The sequence below is a fragment of the Suricata suricatta genome, chromosome 11, assembly GCF_006229205.1.
Source record: "Suricata suricatta isolate VVHF042 chromosome 11, meerkat_22Aug2017_6uvM2_HiC, whole genome shotgun sequence".
Classification (NCBI taxonomy): Eukaryota; Metazoa; Chordata; class Mammalia; order Carnivora; family Herpestidae; genus Suricata; species Suricata suricatta.
In genome coordinates this window covers 8,134,476-8,153,711 of record NC_043710.1, presented here as the reverse complement: position 1 = coordinate 8,153,711, position 19,236 = coordinate 8,134,476, and the positions used below count along the sequence as shown (strand labels likewise).

General features: G+C 53.7%; 1 protein-coding gene and 1 long non-coding RNA gene across 3 annotated transcripts in view; one reads left to right on the top strand and one right to left on the bottom strand.

Moving 5' to 3' along the window:
* Nucleotides 1-14,482, bottom strand: part of SLC22A8 (solute carrier family 22 member 8) — a 34,510-nt gene extending 20,028 nt beyond the window's left edge. The window contains 2 exon segments of the mRNA XM_029915443.1: nucleotides 14,029-14,375; nucleotides 14,458-14,482. Of these exon segments, the coding sequence (XP_029771303.1) occupies nucleotides 14,029-14,375; nucleotides 14,458-14,482 (372 nt within the window).
* Nucleotides 14,483-15,370: 888 nt separating this feature from the next.
* LOC115272132 overlaps nucleotides 15,371-19,236 on the top strand; it is a 10,302-nt gene continuing 6,436 nt past the window's right edge. For both annotated transcript variants that reach the window (XR_003900262.1, XR_003900261.1), the window contains exons 1-3: nucleotides 15,371-15,407; nucleotides 16,142-16,240; nucleotides 16,924-17,078. This is a non-coding gene — a long non-coding RNA (uncharacterized LOC115272132). The remainder of the gene's footprint in view (nucleotides 15,408-16,141; nucleotides 16,241-16,923; nucleotides 17,079-19,236) is intronic.

Below are 19,236 nucleotides of genomic sequence, written 5' to 3'. Positions count from 1 at the left end.
TGTGTGTGTACTTGTGGCTGGGGTACACCTATGCCCAGCCACGCCGTCACATGTGCTGCGTGCACAGGGCAGAGCAGGCCATGCAGCTGGGGCCAAGGGGCCTGATGGCGGGAGTAGGCGGGGAAGCCCCTGGCCACCCTGATCAGACACACAGGGTTAGCAGAGCCCTGCTGCTCTCCCCAGGCCCAGAGCCTCTTGGCTTGTGGCTGTCCCCCTGGGGCTGGGTCCACCATCCCGGGGCAACATAAAGGGCCCAGGCAGGTCCCAAAGGGCAAAAGGGACTTGGCCAGTTCTCAGGGGTGCACGGAGGCCAGAGTTTGGGGGGTGGTCTCTATTCTTCCTCATGTGGTAGCTGGGCCTGGCTTTTTCCGGTGGGGGTGGGGGTGGAAGGCGGCCGAAGCCCTTTGTCTGTCCGGTCCGGCAGCTGCTGTGGCTGGCGGCTCAGCTCCAGGAGCCGTGTGGGCGCCTTCCCCGGGGGGACTTCTATAAGGCAGAAGTTGTTTCCTAGGCAAATATTTCACTTTCTTTTGAGAATTAGTGGTAGTGGCAGCAAGCGTGCTGAGGACCCAGCTTTGCCCAAAGGGCTGCTGGCCAGACAGAGGGACAGGTGGTCAGGACAGGCTCGTGTAAGTCTGGGAGGGGGTCTGAGCCCCAAGGGCCTCGGGTTGTCTGTGTGCGGACGCTGCGTCTGTGGACAGAAGACATTCTGCAAGGTATCATGTCCCCCTCCGCACCCCCACCGCCGCCTCCTTAGAAGGGGCCTGGAGACCTGTCTCCCAGGAAATGGTAGGGCATGTCCAGCAGACAAGTGTCACCTGTGTCTGTCCCTGAAGGCTCAGGGCTGTCATCCACCCCGGGTTCCCCAGGGCAGCCAGGGCTCCCCTGTCTGAGTTTCAGGCTCAGGAGAATAGCCCCCTTTTCATCTCTCCTCTCTACCTTCCTTCTGGGGACACACCATTATCCCTAGCGTTTTGTTCTTTTCTCTGAATTATTTTAATTATATAATGATGTTTTTCTCGCATAAAGCACAGGGAATACAAATAGTCCAAAAACAAAACAAAATATCCAGCCTTCACTCCAGAGCCAACCGTGTGTGCATTCTGAGGTATGTTCTTCTAGACATTTCCTCATCAGGCACTGTGGTCTAACCCTCATTTTTTTCTAATGTTTTAATTTATTTTAGAGAGAGAGAGAGAGACAGCGTGATCAGGGGAGGGCCAGAGAGAGAGGGAGACACAGAATCTGAAGCAGGCTCCAGGCTCGGAGCTGTCAGCACAGAGCCCGACCCCGGGCTCGAATCCACGAACTGTGAGATCATGACCTGAGCCGAAGCCAGATGCTCAACCGACTGAGCCACCCAGGGGCCCATAACTCCTATTTTTTTAGCAACCAACACGAGGCTCATGTAACCCCAAGGTAGCCTTGTTACAATTCTAAGTATTTTACATCAAGAGACTAAGGAACAGAGAGGTCAAATAACTTGCTTATGGTCTTCCAGCCAGGAAGTGGCAGGTCAGGGGCAGTGTGGAAGCAACATTTTCCGTGAAGTCTGTCGGACATCGTCTCTCCCTTAGCAAGGTCACCTTGGCTGGCCGTCCACATCACTCCCACCTGCCTTTAGCTCTCTGGTTCTACCTCCAAGGGCTCTGGGAAGCTGTCCCATCCTCTCTGCTCTGGGGGTGGGGAGGGGTCCACCTCAGGCTCCCCTACTTGGCCGGAGCGGGGGCTTCCTGTTTCCCCGCCCCCCAGCCCCCTTCTCCACCAAGGCAGCATCCAGCTCCCAGGCTTAGGCTGGGCCCCCACCCCCTGAAGTCTCTCCCAGCCTCACCACCACCCCCTCCAGGGCAGGGTCAGCCCCAAAACTCCGCTCCCCACCTGGGCCCAGCAGTAATTGATGTTCTCAGAATGGCCCCGAGGCAGGGCAAGATCCGGAGTCATCAAAGGAAGATTAAATTATGCTCCGAAGCAGCCAAGGGGTTGTTTTAGGAAGGTTTTCGACGGTGAGGCTTGCAGAGAGCTGAGCCGCTGCTCTGAGCCCCCCCTGTTCCGGGCATTCGCCCCTCCGCGAGATTTTCCGGTTCCTAATTGGGCCTGGGTTATCCGTCTGTTGTGGTCCTAGTGCTCTGTTGTTTAGAGGGGCCTGGGGACTACCCGTGGAGGCCGCTGGAGGTGAGCCAGCGTACAGATGTGCAAGCCCGGCCAGGGGCGACCCCAGCCCCCAGGAGATGTGCTTGGCTTCATGACACCTAAACTGAGTGAGACATTCTCTGAGTCAGGGATCCCTCAGGGATTGCGTCCTACACTTGTGAATGACCTTGGGCAAACCACCTCCCTCTGGGTCTCTTGTCTCTCTTCATTAGTTAAGTGGCTTAAAACAGCCCCCCCCCCCAAAGCTCTTATTCAAACAATATATTCGGGTTGTAAGATCAATACATAAAGCAGATACTAGAAGAGGTGGTCCGGCCAATGTGGCAAATGTGGAGACAGGAGCCCCTTCATAACCCCCAGCTAGGGCAGGTCCTTCTCCTGGGCATCTTCTGCCCCAGACTGTCTCTGCCTGAGGCATTTCCATTATCTTACGGGGCCACCACTTCTTCCTCGAAGGGACACTAAATTGAATGTATTGAAATTAACTTGTTTTTAAAGAGCTGTGGCATTGGGAAATGTTACGTACTCAATGCATTTTTAGCTTGGGATACGGAAATGCAATTTCTTCCTTCCTCCTTTCCCCACCCTCCCTTCCCTCCCCTTCTTTCTCTTTTCTCTTTCATGTTTTCATCTTTTGTCAGACCTTTCCAGAGTGTCCTTTCAGCTACGCTGGGCTCAGCCAGTGTACCCTCTTCTTGCTGGGTCCTGGCACAGACTTGTCTTTAGCTGGAAGGGCCCAGGGGGTCAAGTCCAAAGTCCTCACCTTACTCCCAAGGAGACCCAGGTTCAGCCAAGGAAGGAACACACACCTGTGCTCAGCTTCCCAGGAGCCTCTGCGCGGCGCAGTCTTTCCGAATCTGTGATTTGCTGAAGTAGAGGACACACTGTGACAGGTGAAACGGGGAAGTCTCATTCTTCAGAAGCTGTGGGGAGACTGGGTGTTCTGGTCAATCACAGGGGCCACACGGAACTTTTTGTGGGCCATCTTCTGTCCTACCTACTCATTTGTCTGTTCATCTCTCCGAATGGATCCATCCATCCATCCATCCATCCATCCATCCATCCATCCGTTCATCCATCCATCTGTTCATCCATCCATCCATCTGTTCATCCATCCGTCCATCCATCCAATGTGCTTCATGCCTTGTATGTATGAGGCCCCATGCTAGGAGCTGTGATGCCTGCCCGACCCTCCAGTCTGCCTGTCAGAGAAAACAGCAGCCCAGAAACAATCACGGCACACAGGAGATTGGCCTCAATGCCACAGGAGAGGTCCGTGCAGTTCTAGTGGCTTCCAGAGAGGAAGAGAATGACCAGGTTTGATGGATCAGACTACGGTGGGTTTCCCAGAGAAGGTGGTGTTTACACTGGAATGGACCATTGGGAAATAGGATGGGGGGGGGTGCTGCAGACCCATGAGTGTAGGTACATTTGGGGAATCAGGAGGGAAGTTGGATAAATAGCATGGACGGAAACTTTCTTCCCACTCTGGTGGTAGCCTTGGTCTCAGGGGCTGGGACACTGCTGTGATACGGGAGCTGATGACTCCCTGGGCTTCGCTGTGCCTCTGCAGGTGGGCGTGGGGAAGATCTGGAGGCTTCGGCTCCCCAGTGGAGTCAGGCTCACATGGCGCTGACACTCACTTTGTGCAGTCTGGGTCTGTCGCCGTTGGTAAAGGTTCCATCCAGCTGAGCGGGTCATCCGAGCCCTCCAGATGCTGCTGCCTGTCTGCCTGCTCACCGCCCCCACCTCCCGCTCTCAGGTTGGAGTCAGAAGCTGTGGCATTTGTGGGGCCTGTCCTGCTGCTCAGACTACGGCCTTGGCGGGGTGGTGAGGTGTTTAGTTAATTCCCAAGGGCCAAGAGCTATTCCTAAGTCTTCACCACAGGCGTAGGGGTCCCATATTCAGACCCTGTCATTGGGTGGTCCTAACGGAATAGGTGTGGACCTGGACAAGGGATTGTCCTCTGTCCTCTGTCTCTAGCCAGCCCCTCCTTCCCCTCCATTTATTCTCAAGTTTCCTTCACAGGAACAAGAGAATCCAGAGAAGAGGGGTCCTGCATGCCTGAATTTGAACCTTGACTCCACCACTTGCTAGCTGTTTGGCCTTGGGCAGGTGACGTCACCTGGGTAAGCCTTAGTTTCCCCACTCGTGATATGGAGATTAATATTAACTCTTAGAGGGTGGATTGGATTTTAAATAAAGTATATAAAGCCCTGAACACAGTGCCCAGCACATAGTACTTAATTTGAGGGCCAGCCCGGGGACGCCTGGGTGCCTCAGTCGGTTAAGTGTCTGATGCTTGATTTCGGCTCAGGTCATGATCTCACGGTTCACAGGTTTCGGGCTCTGCGCTGACGGTGCAGAGCCTGCTTGGAATTTTCTCTGCTCCTGCCCTGCTGCGGCTTGCTTCAGCACTCCCTGTCCTGTATGGAACTTGTTTGTTGTCATACATTTCTGCCTGGAGCCGCGCACACACAGTCATGGGGACAGGGTGCTCGGTTGGCTTGTGCTCCGTATCTGGCCTTGGGATCAGAATTGGCCCTCTGTTCCTGATGCCAAGAGGGATTTATGGGCCTCACATTTGTCGTGGAGCCAGACCAGGCTGCCGGCTCCCCCTCCCCCACCCTCCTGGGATGGATCCGGGAGGCAAGAGAAATAAACAAACGTCCAGGCTCCTAAGATTGTGAGATATGACAAGAGAAACAAAGGCAGCTTGCCCAGGACTGCACTTAGGCAAACTTCATGATCTAACTGTAGGTCACACACGGATGGTGACTCTGTCACCCTAGTGGGAATGGTTAGTTAGAAGCCTCACCTGAGGGAGGACGCTCTGCCCAGGACCCTCAGTTGGGCCCCCACCCGGGCTGTTCACCACGGGGCTTCCCCAGCCGGAAGGCTGGATGTTGTGAGTACCGGTCGTGATGTATTAACCCTTCTTTGTTTCTTCTCAGTACTTCTCTCCCTCTTTGTCTTTAATTGTTTAATTCTGCGTATTCCCCTTCGCTTACGATTAATAAAACTTTCCTCCATGGAACACGAAGGAAAGCTATTGTATATTACCATTATTCAGAACACTCTCCCCCCCTTCCAAGATAAATAAATAAGCATTAAAATATTTTTGAGGGTCAGCCCTGAGGGAACAGGTTTCAGGAAGGCAGAGCAGTCCCAGAAGAAGAAGAGAAAGAGAAAAGGTTGCTAGGGGAAGGGAGAATAGGAGGGGTGCCCTTTGGCCCTGGGGGGCCAGGTGTCACAGGCTGAAGGGGCTTCTGGGCCCTGGGTGGGCCTCTAGAGGCTGTCCTTGGGTACCCAGAGTAGGTCCTGGCCCAGCCAATCACTGCGGAGCCCATCAAGTTGCCAGGCAGGCTGGGCCTCCGCTGTCACCCGGTGTAGGGATGCTCAGGGACACAGGTCCCAGATGGCTGCGGGGCTGTACTCTAGCAGCCGGAGCCCCCAGTCCAGGGCAGGCCAGGAACGGCGCTCTCCGGAGCCTGAGTTAGCAGCCTGGCTGGGAGAGTGGCACATCGGGACCCGAGCTCACACATCCGGGGCGCGGCCCGAGTTTCCGAGCCCACCTGCCGCTGGAACGCAGCACAGAGAATGGCTTTATGTGGATCTGGAAACGCCCACGCTAGAGAACTGCTCTAAGAACCTGAGGGAGGGGACCTCTAGCTACAGGCTGATGCGACAGATTTCTCAGTCCCCATGTCCCCGGAACTGCTTTCTCCTCATTCCATGTTTTAAATGCGCGCGCGGGGGGGGGGGTGCGACTCAGATGCCCACGGGGCCAGGGGATGTGACCCGGGGCGGTGGGCTAGGCGCTGGCAACCGAGAACCGCCGGGTGCACGGGGAAGTGCAGGGCGCATGTCCAGTCTGAAGGGGGCAGCGGTGCTCAGCACCAGCTGGTGTTGCCATGGGAATATGCAGGCTTGGGGTTGCCAGAGCTTCAGATATTTTAAAAATAGCTTGAAATCTGGACTTTGTGAAATTTTCCAATTGTGTAGGCGACCCCTCCTCCCACCTTCTGGAATCCCTTTGTCTCTTCTGCTTCTCCCACCTAGAGGAGCCACAAACTCCATCAAGTGTCTCCTTGTAGAATGAGGTAGGGTTTCCTCGGCTCTGTCCTCATACCTCCTTGCTGGACCTCAGGATCTGGTGAGCAGGGACTTGGCGTGTTCGTCCATTCGGCAAACATTTAGCCAGCCCCTGCTTTGGGCTGGGCCTTGTGCAGAAAGGTGCTGGGGAGGAGAGAAGTGGGGAAGACACAGAGTGTGGCCTTGGGGGCCCACAGAGCCCCCTGGAGGGAGCGTGGAGGGGACAGGCATCCATAGGGCCAGGGGTCAGGCACCCTGAGGACACGGTGCCACGTGCTTGCCCGCATGGGGTAGTTTCTCTCTCTGAAATCAGCCCCGATGGGGGTGGGGGGGGTTTGGTTCCACACTGTGCTCATGCCCTTTAATCATCGTTACCCTCACTGTTCCCAAGGCCAGCTCCTTCTCGGGTCCTCGAATGTCACCTCCTCAGAGAGGCCTTCTGGGATATGCTAGCCAGAGTAGGGCCCCCAACTCTAGGAACACCTTCTCTACCAGGCGCCATGCTCTTTATTGCTTTTGTCACTGCCTGGAATTACGTCCTTTTCTTGCCCTGAGGCCAGGAGGGCATTTGCAGCGCCGACTGGACTTATTGGTAGGAGCTGGCTGAGTTCATGTTCAGCAGGTGGGCACAAGCCCAATCTCTTTCCAGAAAGCAGTCTCAGGAAACACAGGGAGCGCTCAGCCCTGGACCCCACCGGCCGGGCCTTAGTTTCCCCACTCGCAAAACGGGCCCAACGATAATAGTTCTAACCTTACGGGGCCGTGAGGAAGGCGGGTGCACGTGGTCCTGGGAGGTGGTTAGTCTGAGCCTGTTCCCGGGGTGTCGTGTCCCTGGGTCCTGGCTGGGAGCTGAGAGCCCATGTCACAACCCCCTCCCCCCTCCCGCCCCCAGCTCCCACGCCAGCAGTGCATTTATTCCACTTGCCTTGTTTCCTGCCCACAGGCCTGCTCTGCAGTTGGTCTCCCTGAGCTTGGCAGAAACACTGAGTGAAAAAGATGGGTTGAGGCTCCGGGAGCAGACGGTGCGGGAGAGAAGAAGCCACAGATGCCGGGGGAAGGGGGGGTTGTTCAGAGCCTGAGAAATCCCAAAGCAACTGCCCCTTCTGGGTCCTTGGGCCTCAAGTCCCCCCCCCCCCCCCCGCCAGAGGAGGGACAGTGGCAGATAAATCTTCACTGTGGTGCAGGTAAAGGGCTCCCACACGTAGGGGACTTGGTCGTGGGGACGGATCTGATGATCAGGGAAGCCAACAAGCAGGTATATAGCTGCTTGGACAGAGGGAGGGAGCCTGGGGCGGGGGCTGGGGGAACCGTCAGGAGGTTCACAGTCAGGTGCATTGTATCTGCTGAGCCCACAGGGTGTGGAATCACAGAGGGCTGCCTGCCTGGGGTCCTACCCCAGGGCCGGGATTTCATCTTTGTTTCATCAATGCTGTTGATGAGATTCGGACAGTCAAGTTTATCAGGATTCGGAGGAGGACCGAATCAGAATCCAAAGGGATTGGAGATTGGATGCTGAGCCTGTCCCTTCAGACAAGTCACATGAAGCATTCTGAACCTTGGTTTCCCCATCTGCAAAATGGGGGCAATGTCACCTCTACCCTAGTGCCTTGAGAGTCAGCGAGGCAGCCTGCAGGCAGCACCCGGCTCGGTGCTGGCTCCTCGCAGGCCCTCCCTGATGGCTGCGGCCGTGATGAACGGCCGAGCGCCCTCCTTCAGGGCAGAGGACTCGTCTCTCAGTGCCTGGTGCGGCGTGGGCACCGAACAAATGTTTGTCAGATGAATGAATGAGATGAAATTTGACAAGGATAAATGTCAGTTCCCGGAGTCGGAGCCAAAGACCCAGCTACACATGGATGCGGTGGGGGGAGAAACGGCTTCGCAACAAATGGCACAGGAGGGCAAAGTCCAAGGATTTAGGTGGTCACCTCAACGTGAGGTGGCTGGCAAAACCAGGCAGGGCAAACGTGGGTGGCATTATTAGAGGTCCAGTGCTGAGAAGGAGGGAGGCCGCGGCAGTCAGCCTCCGGAGCCATGTACTGTTCGGTGCTCCCGCTGGGCAGAGGCCTGAAGGCCACACGTCAAGAAGTGTGGTTGAAGATTTCAGGGCACCAAGCCTGGGGAAGAGAAGTGCACACGGGCCACGTGGCGGCGCCCAGAGCTGGCCTCTTCCATGTGCGTGGACAGTCAGCGCTGGCTCCAAGCCTGAGTTTCCTCATCTGTAACTTATGCACACGGCACAGGCTGGAGCTCACTTGGCTGCTATTGGAGAAGAGCAGGAATGGGCCTCTGAGCCTCGCTGGACTCACCCCGCCCCCATGTTCCCCTGAGCCCCGCAGCACCAGGGTTGTTCACTCTGGAGAACAGCGGGACGGGAGGCTGTGGGTGGTCGGCACCTGTCTCCTTTGTGCTGTTGCAGATCACAGGGGCACCCCTCCCACCCTGACCTCCCGCTTTCCTCCATTCCAGGCTGATCCTGTAGTCAAGCCACTTTACCCTCAGCCAGCTTCCCTCTCATCTGCATGTTCTGGGTACACGATTATGTGTGCAAAAGCCTCGGCTCCATGCGCCTCTTATGCCTGCAAACCGCCCCGTGCCAGCAGCGAGCCTGCCTGAGGTCCCTGTGCGCCCTCTGGCGGTCGCAGGGGGGCACTGCGCTGGGCTCTGTGGAAGGTCTCAGAGCAGAGCCAACCAGAATAACGTTGGAAGTCAGACATCCTGATAAGAATCCCGGACCCCCATCAACACATGGCTGGATAAATACAGTGTGGTATACACACACACAATGGAATATAATTCAGCCTTAAAAAGGAATGAGATTCCGATACAACCTGAGTGAGCCTTGAAAACATGCTGCGTGAAATCAGCCAGACCCAAAACGTCAAATATTGTAGGATTTCACTTACAGGGGGTATCTAGAATAGGCAACAAGACATATAAAGAGGAGAGGAGAGGTAACCAGGGGCCGAGTGGAGGCAACCGGGAGCCACTGTTTTATTTATTTATTTAAAGTCAAGTTAGTTAACATAGAGTGGAGCACTGGTTGAGGGAACAGAACCCAGTGTTTCATCACGGGGAGCTACTGTTAATGGCACGGAGCTTCTGCGTGAAATGATGAGAAAGTTCTGGAAATGGACGGGTGGTGATGGTCACACAACATTGTGAACATACTTAATGCCATTGGATTGTACACTTAAAAATAGCGGCAATGATAAATTTATGTTATATATATTTTGCCACAATTTATTTATTTATTTAAAAATTTTTTAAATCTTTATTTTTTAGAGAGAGAGACAGAGTGCGAGTGGAGGAAGGAAAGAGAGCGAGGGAGACACAGACTCCGAAGCAGGCTCCAGGCTCTGCACAGAGCCCGATGCAGGGCTCGAACCCACGAACTTGTGAGATCATGACCTGAGTGGAGGTTGGACACCCAACCGACTGAGCCACCAAGGCGCCCCTATGTTACCACAATTTTAAAAAATCCCAGAAAAAATCCTGGACCTGCACTTAAATGCTGCATGACCTTGGTTAAGTCCCTTCACTTCTGTGAGCCTCAGTTTCCTCACCTTTAAAATGGGGGGCATTATTGCCTATCTCACTGCCACCACCTGGCAGCCACCATCCTCCCTTACTTATAGATTGCAAACAGCCTCCTCGATGGTTTCCAGGCTTCCCTCTTCACCCTCCCACCCAAGTCTTTTTCAACTAACTTGCAGAGTATCTAAAACTACAAGCCGGATCAAGTCGCCTGTCTGCTTAAAATTCTCTCCAAACTCCTCCCCTTGGCTGACGAGATCTGGGTCCGGACCACTACTTTTCTCTCTGTACTTCCTGTCCCCCCCCCTTCTCTCCGAGCTATCAACTCCCGACTCCAGGCCTCTGGCCCTTGCTGATTACTCTGCCTTGAACACCCATCTCCTGATGGTCTTGTTTTGCTGACTTCCTGTCCTTGGGGTCTCAGCTCATATGTGACATCACTCTGAACCACACACTCCAAGGCTGCCTCGCCTCCGATTGTTAACCACCTGTATCCCGCTTTCTTTTCTTTCTTCATAGCACTGGTCATTACCTGAAATTGTCTTCTTTATGGAACTGCCTGGACTTTGTAGGGTGTGAGCAGGAAATCATTCCGTTTTTCCCACCCCACTGCCCTAGCACTTTCTCTGTTGCTTCTCTCTTCCCCTCTCCTTGGAAATATTTCAGGGGCACCTGGCTGGCTCAGTAAGTGTGCGACTCTGCACAATCTTGGGGTTGTGAGTTCAAGCCCCTTATTGGGTATAGAGATTATATTTATTAATAAAAAAAACTTTAAAAAAAGAAAATATTTCAGCTAGGTGTAGCTGTATCCATTTCCTTCAGGTGTTATATCAATTTCAGATTCTGGCATCAAACATCAGATTCTTTTAGGAGATGTACATTGAAGGACTTAGGAGTGAAATGCCGTGACGTCTGGAGCTTGCTTTTGAATGGTTCACCCAAATCACACACACACACACACACACACACACACACACACAGAGCCTGTCAACAATTTTTGGGTGAGCATATGGGTGTTTATTGCACTATTCTTTCAACTTTTCTATGTGTTTGAAAATTCTTATAAAAAAGTTGGGCAAAAAAGAAACTATTTTTGGCCAAGTTAGAAAATAAGCCTAGTCCTATCTCAATAAAAATACTTCTTCATCCAATATCAGCTTCTCCTCTGCAACCTGGCGGGATTCTCGGCAGTAGGGAAGGGAGACGGAGGGTGCATGGTCACGGAAGTCTCTCTGATTCACCTCCTGCTCCTGGGGTGGGCAGCTGTTTTCAGGCTCTGTCAGAGTCCGGGTAAGTCCCTCGGGGCTCAGCCTGCCACATGCCTGACTTGGGGAATGTCTGATCCAGGGGGACACTCAAACCCCGCCCAGTGCTCGGGACAGAGCCTCCTTTGGCGGTTGCCCTGGGCCCTCGGACAGTCCCCTGGGATGAGGTCCCAGAGAGAGCGCTCCAGGCGACTGTCTTCTGGATGTCCGCCCTGGCCGTGATGGGAGGCGGGTCACCCCGCTGCGGCCCTCTCCCCTCTGTTCCGCCAGGCTGGTGACCGTTCCAGGTTTCTGGTCTCCATTTCCTCCCAGCCTCTCTCCTTTGGTTCTGCCCTGGCGGTGGCTGCAGCCGGAAGGCTCAGCAGGCGCCTCGGGCGAGAGCGTGGGGCTGATGTGCCAGCGTCCTCTCCAGCACCCTCCACCTTCCACAGTGGGGCCTGAGTCCCCCTTGGCTGGTTTGGGGGGGGGTGTTTGTGTCAACACCACTTCCTTCCTCCTTCTGGGCTGACACCTCTCTGGGAAGAAATTCTAACTTGGAACGGCTCTCTTGAACTTCTCAACCTTGTTGGTATAGACCAGGGGCCGTGGTCGGCTTGCTTTTGCTCTCAGTGAGCCAGGGAGATGGCCCTCTGGGGCCTGGAGCCTCAGCAGAGAGCCCTGAGGGCAGGGAAGGTCTGATTGGAGGTGCTGTCCTCTCTAGTTCTTGAAGTTTCTGCAGAAGACCGACCCAGACCAGGGAACTTTTACTACTATTTGTAATAATAATAATGATTATTGGTGGAAGGTGGGGCCAGACAAAGGCCGGGCTGTGGTAGGTCAGGAGGCAGGACACACAGACCCAGGCTCAGCCTCACTGGCACCCCTGCAAAACTAGCCAGACACAGTCTTTTTTTTTTTTTTTTAACTTGGTGGGGGGATGCCCTGTTGTCTGTCTGAGTTCATTCCAAGCCCGCATCTAACAGAGACGCCAGTGCAGGTTAGCTCCCTGTGACCTTAAACTTCACCAGTCAGCCACTTCTCTCTGCTCATGCTTTGGGGGATGCGAGGCTGAGACGCCCCACTGCTTTGCTCGTTTGTTCCCTCGTCATCCTCCCGGGGGTGGGGCTGTCCTCTGGCTGGGGGCACGCAGGGCAACGTCCATGTTGCTGTTTGTGTCCTGGCCCCTTGGGGCCCTTTATCTGGCAGCCTCCTGGGGCTGCAGAAAAACCCAAGGGTGAGGTTGCATCTGGCATTTACTAGCGCCCACCTGGCCCCAGGGCCCAGATGTTTGGCACTTGACTTATGGAGGACCGGAGGTCTTTGGTCACATTATGGTTTTGGACACTTCCGCCCCTCACTTTCGTCTCCTGGCTGAATGCTCCAGGCCCCTGGGTCCGTGCTCAACCCTGTGAGCGAGAGAGGGTCGAGGAGGGGTGAGGGCAGAAGACGGGGGTGCAAAGCCAACCGTGGGGTGATGTGTGGCATATCATTCGCTGCCTCGGCTCTAGACAGACCAGGGACTACAAGGTCAAGCAATTGCTTCTGGTTGTGCTCCGCATGTGCGTGCGCGTTCACGTGTAGGTGCAAATCTGGATGCGCATGCGCGCACGCGCAATGTGAGGGGTTGCGTTCCACGCTGCTGTGTCCTGAGCTACAAATCAGGCTCTAAAAAAGAAACTTCGTTATCTCCTAAAACTCAGTGGCTTACAACAGCAATGATTTATTTTTGCTTCCTCTTCTGCAGTTTGCCTGGGGGGAGGGTCAGCTAGACCTCCTCTTCACTTTTGCTGGGTTTAGTCGGCTCAGTTTGGAAAAAAAAAAAAAATGGTCCAGAAAACAAAGGATAAGCAAAGAGTGAGTGTAGGTGTGCATCCATATTTGTGCTTGTGTGAGCATGCGTGTGCACTGCGTTGGTGTATGCACGTACCCACGTGGTGGGGCAGGCGTTCTGGGGTAATGAATGTGCCATGAGTGTAAGGGCAAATACAAATTTAAAAGTCTAAAATTTTTATTTATTTTGAGCGAGCGAGGGAGAGAGAGAGAGAGGAGAGAGAGAGAGCATGCAAGCAGGGTAGGGGCAGAGAGAGTGCGAGATAGAGAATCCCAAGCAGGGTCTGTGATGTCCGTGCAGAGCCCGATGCAGGACTGGAACTCACGAACTGTGAGATCCCGACCTGAGCTGAAATCAACCAGGCGCCCCCCCCAAAACAAAACAAGTTAAATTGGCCCTGTTGAAACAAAGGGAAGAGACTTTCTCCCTCCCTTTTCTTAGAGCATTCAGTTGCAGAAACCTTGTAAGTTCCGCCTCTTTGAAAGTATGTAAAGCTTTCAAAAGCGAAATAAGCCTTTTGCAGCCTTTGGATACTCCCCCCTCCCTAAGGACCTGGAAGCCATCTCTTTGAAATGGAATCTTGGAGGAAGAAGCCCCCACCTCCCCCTTTCTGTGGGAGAGGAGCAGCCCGACTTCAGCTGCTCCTTGCTTCCAAGTTGCAAACCTACTTCCTGTCATAAAGATAAGAGGAAGGTATTTTTCTTTTGCATAAAGGCAATTAGCAAACACAGGTGGCCACCGTAATTGCTAGGTAAATTTAGCATGAACTGTGCGTGACAAACCGTGCTGTCAAGTCCCTTTGCTGGGCTGGTTGTGGCTTATGTTGAGAAGGAGACACAGAATCCGAAGCAGGCTCCAGACTCTGAGCAAGCCGTCAGCGCAGAGCCCGATGCAGGGCTCGAACCCAAGAACTGTGAGATCATGACCTGAGCCGAACTCGGACACTTAACGGCCTGAGCCACCCAGGCTCCCCAGAACGCTTATTTAATAATAAAACTGCTTTCCCTTCTATTTTTGCACAGAGGTTTCCTGGGTCGGGAGGAGATTTTGTCTCCAGTTTGTATTTTCTCAGCCAGTGTGTGGGCGCCCTCCAGCGATTGTGTGTGTGTGTGTGTGTGTGTGTGTGTGTGTGTGTGTACGAATGTACATCTTTTACAGAGAGAGAGGAGGGTCCACCTGGACCACCGGGGCCTCTTCAGCCAGCCTTTCTGGAGGCAGCCCCTCGCCGAAGGTGGTGGGGGGCTCCTCGCCCAGCGAGAGGGGGCGCCCTCTGAAGGACCACAGCGGCGGCTGCGGACCTCGGCGTGGTTTGGGGCCCGGGAGGCGGCTGACCCCAGCCGGCCCGGGGCCCAGGACAGCTGCCCCGGGTGGGATCGTGAGGAGCCCCGCCGCCCCACCGCCGCGCAGCCCCGTGCGCCTCCCGATCGGCCGGGATGGCCCGACAGCGACGCCGTGTGGCCGCGAGAGGCTCCAGGCGCGCGGGGAAGCCAGACTGACCTCCCTCCTGCGGACAGGCTCTGCCTCTGGGGGGAAAGGAGGCAGCAGGAGGCTAGATCCCCCGATTGGAAAAAATAGTAGCTGCCATCTAGCACTTCCTGAACACACCAACGAGTCCTGATGCCGCAGACATCCTTGATCCCCGCCTTAGGTGGGGGGATGGGGGAGGGAGGGTCTTGGGTTTGGCATCAAGGTGCCTTTTCCCCACATGACTTAACAAAAAAGCACTGTTTAGTGCTGTGTCTCTTGGGCTGTGTCAGAATGTCCCTGAAACGAAATGGCAGCATCAACGCAACGGCAGCAAAGCGTCTGACGCTCAGACGGCTCTGTCACACGGCCAGGCACTTGAGAGGTCTCAGGGCCACTGGGCATCATTCTTGACGTCGGTGCTCCAGGAGGCAGAGAGTTAGCTAAGCGGTGTCCCTGATTGTCAACGTTGCTGCGAACACAGGCAAGTGAGGGCTGGACCCACCGATGGGGAGACGGTGGTTCTGAGCTGTCCTGTGGTCCGGATCTGGAGGGCGGGTGTTCCTGGCACGGGGGGGGGGGGGTCCATGGATACGTCCCCAGGTAAGAATTCCAGTCGATGAACGCATGTTGGGAAGCATTCTGTGACGGCTCGGGCTCAGTGGGAAGGAGTGGTTGGTTGATCACTGAATGAGTTTGCTCTCGCTGCTTTAATGAATTTCCACAAATTTAGCGACTTAAAGCAACGCAAATGTAGTCTGTTACAGTTCTGGAGGTTAGAAGTCCAAAAGGGTCTCACTGAGCTTAAATCAAGGTATCAGCAGGGCTGCGTTCCTTCTAGAAGCTCTAGAGGAGCCTTTCCCAGCTTCTAGAGGCCGTCCACATTCCTTGGCTTGTGGTCCCTTCCAGCAATCACATCGCTCCAATTTCCCCCATCACATCATCTTCTCTGACTCACCCCCTCTTCCTCTTGTAAGGTCCCTTGTGATTACACTGGGCCTACCGGATAATCCAGGATTGTTTCCATCTTGCAATGATCTTGCAATGATCTTGCAATCTCAAGACTGGCAGAATCCCTTTTGCCCTGGAAGGTAACATATTCACCTTACAGGTTTCAGGGATTAGGATGTGGGTACTACTGGGGGTGGGGGGGGGTTATTCTGTCAGCCACAATTTCCAATGTCTGCTGCTTCTTAGTTTGCGTTCTCTCATAAACATATGGACCCTGAGACAGCTTTGAGCAGGTGGTTTATTTAGGAGGTGGTCCCAGGACACAAGGTTGGGCAGTGGGGATGTGGGGTAGGGAAGGGAGGGGGCCCTTCGAGGGTGTGATACCCCCATGGGCACCCGGAGCTGAATCCCACAGGGGAACTGCTGGGGGCAGCATGGAGCCTGGGTCTCTGAGGTATCCCCGCATCCAGGCTGAGGGCGCTGGGGTGTTTTTACATGAATGCTCGTTAGCCCTGGGCCAAGGAATGTTGTGCAAGGAGTTGATTCCCGTGCACTTGTAGCCTGCCGTGCTTGGGAGAGTGGACTCTGGTGGCCAGAGAAAGCCTGTCGATGAGGAGATACAGGCAACAGGAAGTCAGGCCAGCAATGACTAAAATGGCGGAGGCCAGTGGGATGTGGGCAGGGTGTCAACAGTCTCTGCCAGTCAGCCACGGATGTGGGAGGACAGGGGCAGCCTAGCAAGGGTCTGTCCATCTCTGTATTCATGGAGGGGCATGTGGCCAGGGCCACCAGTCAGTCAACCTACCTGCTTTGCTCAATGGGTGGGAAGGTGGGTGGGTGTAGACCAGTGTCCGCTCACATCGCCTCTTCACAGACACCATCTCCTGTGACCTCCGGTGAAACGGAGATCCCTGATACGACCTTTGCTCGCTGGGAAGTCAAGGTGCAAAGTTTGCCTTCTGGCCCCCAGCAGGTAGGAGTGGGGGGAGGCATTTCAGGAGAAGAGTGAAGTGGGGGTGGGTGGGGGAGTGAACGGGCACTCACTGAGCCCCCAGGACCCCAGCTAAGCGCCCTGCACTCACACAATTTCCAGCGCCTGGTCTTTCTCCTCTTTCCCCTCTCCTCCTTTTCCTCCTCCATTTTTCTTTTTTAGAATTGCCATTTTTTTTGCCACCTTAGAATTAAAATACATACCAAGTGCTTGCCCAAACCCCAGCTCTGATTTGTACCATCGTTTATGAAGACGTTTCTTGTTTTGCGGAATTATTCAAATATATACTAAGATCACTGAGCTTCAACATTTATCAACATTTGGCAAATTTTGTTATTTATGATGACAATTTCGCATTACAAGCCTAGGGAGGATTTGGTCTGAAATTAAAGAAGAGTCCTTTAAATGAAAGAAGTTTAGATTAAATGGGAATTTTTACCGTCTTATTTTTCTCTCATTTGACTGGTCTCAGAGGCAAACTTTGTTAATCAGTGTTTGAGAACTGCTTATCATTGTCCTAAGTGCACGGATGAGAGGGCCGAGACCCAGAGACAGGGACTTGGCCAAGGTCAGTCAGAGGGGAACGGCAGGGCAGAGGGAAAGTCCTCTTGGAGCATCGGTCCGTCTGGAGCAAGATTGTGAAAATTCTCTGTTCCTCCCGGAAGATAAGAGAGATCAGGAAGTGGCCCATGATATTATCCCCTCCCTGAGCTCAGAGCTCGACCCTCTATGGATGTCGACCAACATTTATCGCTGGATGGAGGTGACCTTGACGAGCTACAGCAGCTCTCTATGGCTGTGTCAGAAACCACTCCAAAAGGTAGCCATCATTTATTTCGCTCATGAATTCGTGGGTTCCCCAGGGCTGGGGCAGCTCAGCCGACGTCTGCCGGACTTTCTCACGTGCATGCGGTCCGCTGGTGGGTTGGTTGGCAGGCAGGCTGGTTGGGTCTGGTGGGAGGCCCCTCAGCCGGTCTGGCTCCTTTCAGCTCCAGGAGCTTCTCCTACTCACGGGAAGCAAGGTGGCCTGCATCCGACTTGTGCCTGCATCATGAGTGGCAATGTCTCTCTGACCAGAGCAAGGCATACAGACAAGGGGTGGTCTTTCTTCCTCCTCCTTACCCCCATGCCATCCCCCCCCCCCCCCCGCTTTCCCTTCTCCCCCCTCTTCTGTTTCTTCTTCTCCTCCTCTTCCTCCTTCCCCTCCTCCCCCCACCCCTCCCTTCTTTTTCTCTTCCTCCTCCTACCCTTCCACCTCTCCTCCCCGCCCTCCTTGTTCTCCTCCTTCTCCTCCTTCTTCTTTTCTTGTTCTTGTTCTTCTTCATCCTCTCCTCCTCCTCCCCCTCTTCCCCCACCCTTTCCCCCTCCCCCTCCTTCTTCTTTTTCTCCTCCTTCAATTACCAGTTTATTTCAAGGGATATCAAAGCATACGAGTTAACAGATGATAACAGATGAAGAGATACACAAGGCAGGGTCCACAGAGGGAGCTCCTGTCCTCATGGGGTCTGGGTTGTGGTCTGCTGGCAACGTGGAAACATTCTGGTTCCCCAACCGGGAGGTCAGACTCCACTTCTCTCCAGGAAGACCATGTCTCATTACAAGGTCATGGCGTGAAGAGGGTGGGGGTAAGGATTTGAGGGATAAGGATAGTCACAGCCTACCACGGCGTCCTGGTCTGCTGGAACAAAATGCCACAGATGGACGGATTTAAGCAACAGAAATTTATTTCTCCCGGTTTTGGAGCCCGGGAAGTCCAATATCAAGGTGCTGGCAGATTCAGTGTCTGGTGAGGACCCACTTCCTGGCATGTAGACAGCTTCCTTCTCACTTTGGCCTTTCTTCAGTGTGTGCATAGAGGCCCGATCTCCCTATTTTCCTCTTCCTATAAGGGCGTTCATCCCATCATGAGGGGCCCGCCCCATGACCCAATCGAAACCTCATTATCTCCCGAAGGACCCACTTCCAAATACTATCACGGTGGGAGTTAGGGCTTCAAACATGTGAGTTTGGGAGGATACAAACATTAGCTCATAACATACAGAAACCAAAGAGGACATCTGTCCGCGGAAATACAGTGGAGTGTTACTTTCCCGAGGCTGCTGTAACAAATTACTACAAACTGCGTGGCTTAAAACAATAGAACTTGATTCTCTGGGGCCAGAAGTCTGAAAGCAAGGTCTTGGCAGGGCCACACTGCCTCTGAAGGCCTCAGGGCAGAATGAGTTCTTGGTCTCTTCTAGCTGCTGGTGGCTCCTGGTGTCCCTGGCTTGTGGTCACATCACTCCTGCCTTGGTCCCCATGGTCTTTTTGCCCCCTCCTCTGCTGTAGTGAAATTCCCCTACCTCACTCTTATAAGGACACTGTTATTGAATTTAGGGCCCATTTGCATACTCTAGACAAGCCCTTCCTCTCAAAACCCTTAACTTTAAAAACTTAAAAAAAAATGTTTTATTTACTTTATATATATTACTTTATATATATATACACATATATATGTATATATATATACATATACGTATATGTATATATATATAGTTTATTGTCAAGGTGGTTTCCATATAACACCCAGTACTCTTCCCCACAAGTGCCCCCCTCCATGACCATCACCCCCCTTCCCCTTCCCCCTCCCCCCTTCAGTCCTCAGTTCGTTTTCAGTATTCAAGAGTCTCTCATGATTTGCCTCCCTCCCTCTCCCTGATTCTTTTTCCCCCTTCCCCTCCCCATGGTCTTCTGTTAGGTTTCTTCTGTTAGACCTATGAGTGCAAACATATGGTATCTATCCTTCTCTGCCTGACTTATTTCGCTTAGCATGACACCCTTGAGGTCCATCCACTTTACTACAAACGGACAGATTTCATTCTTTCTCATTGCCATGTAGTACTCCGTTGTGTATATAAACCACATCTTCTTGATCCACTCATCAGGTGATGGACATTTAGGCTCTTTCCATGATTTGGCTATTGTAGAAAGTGCCGCTA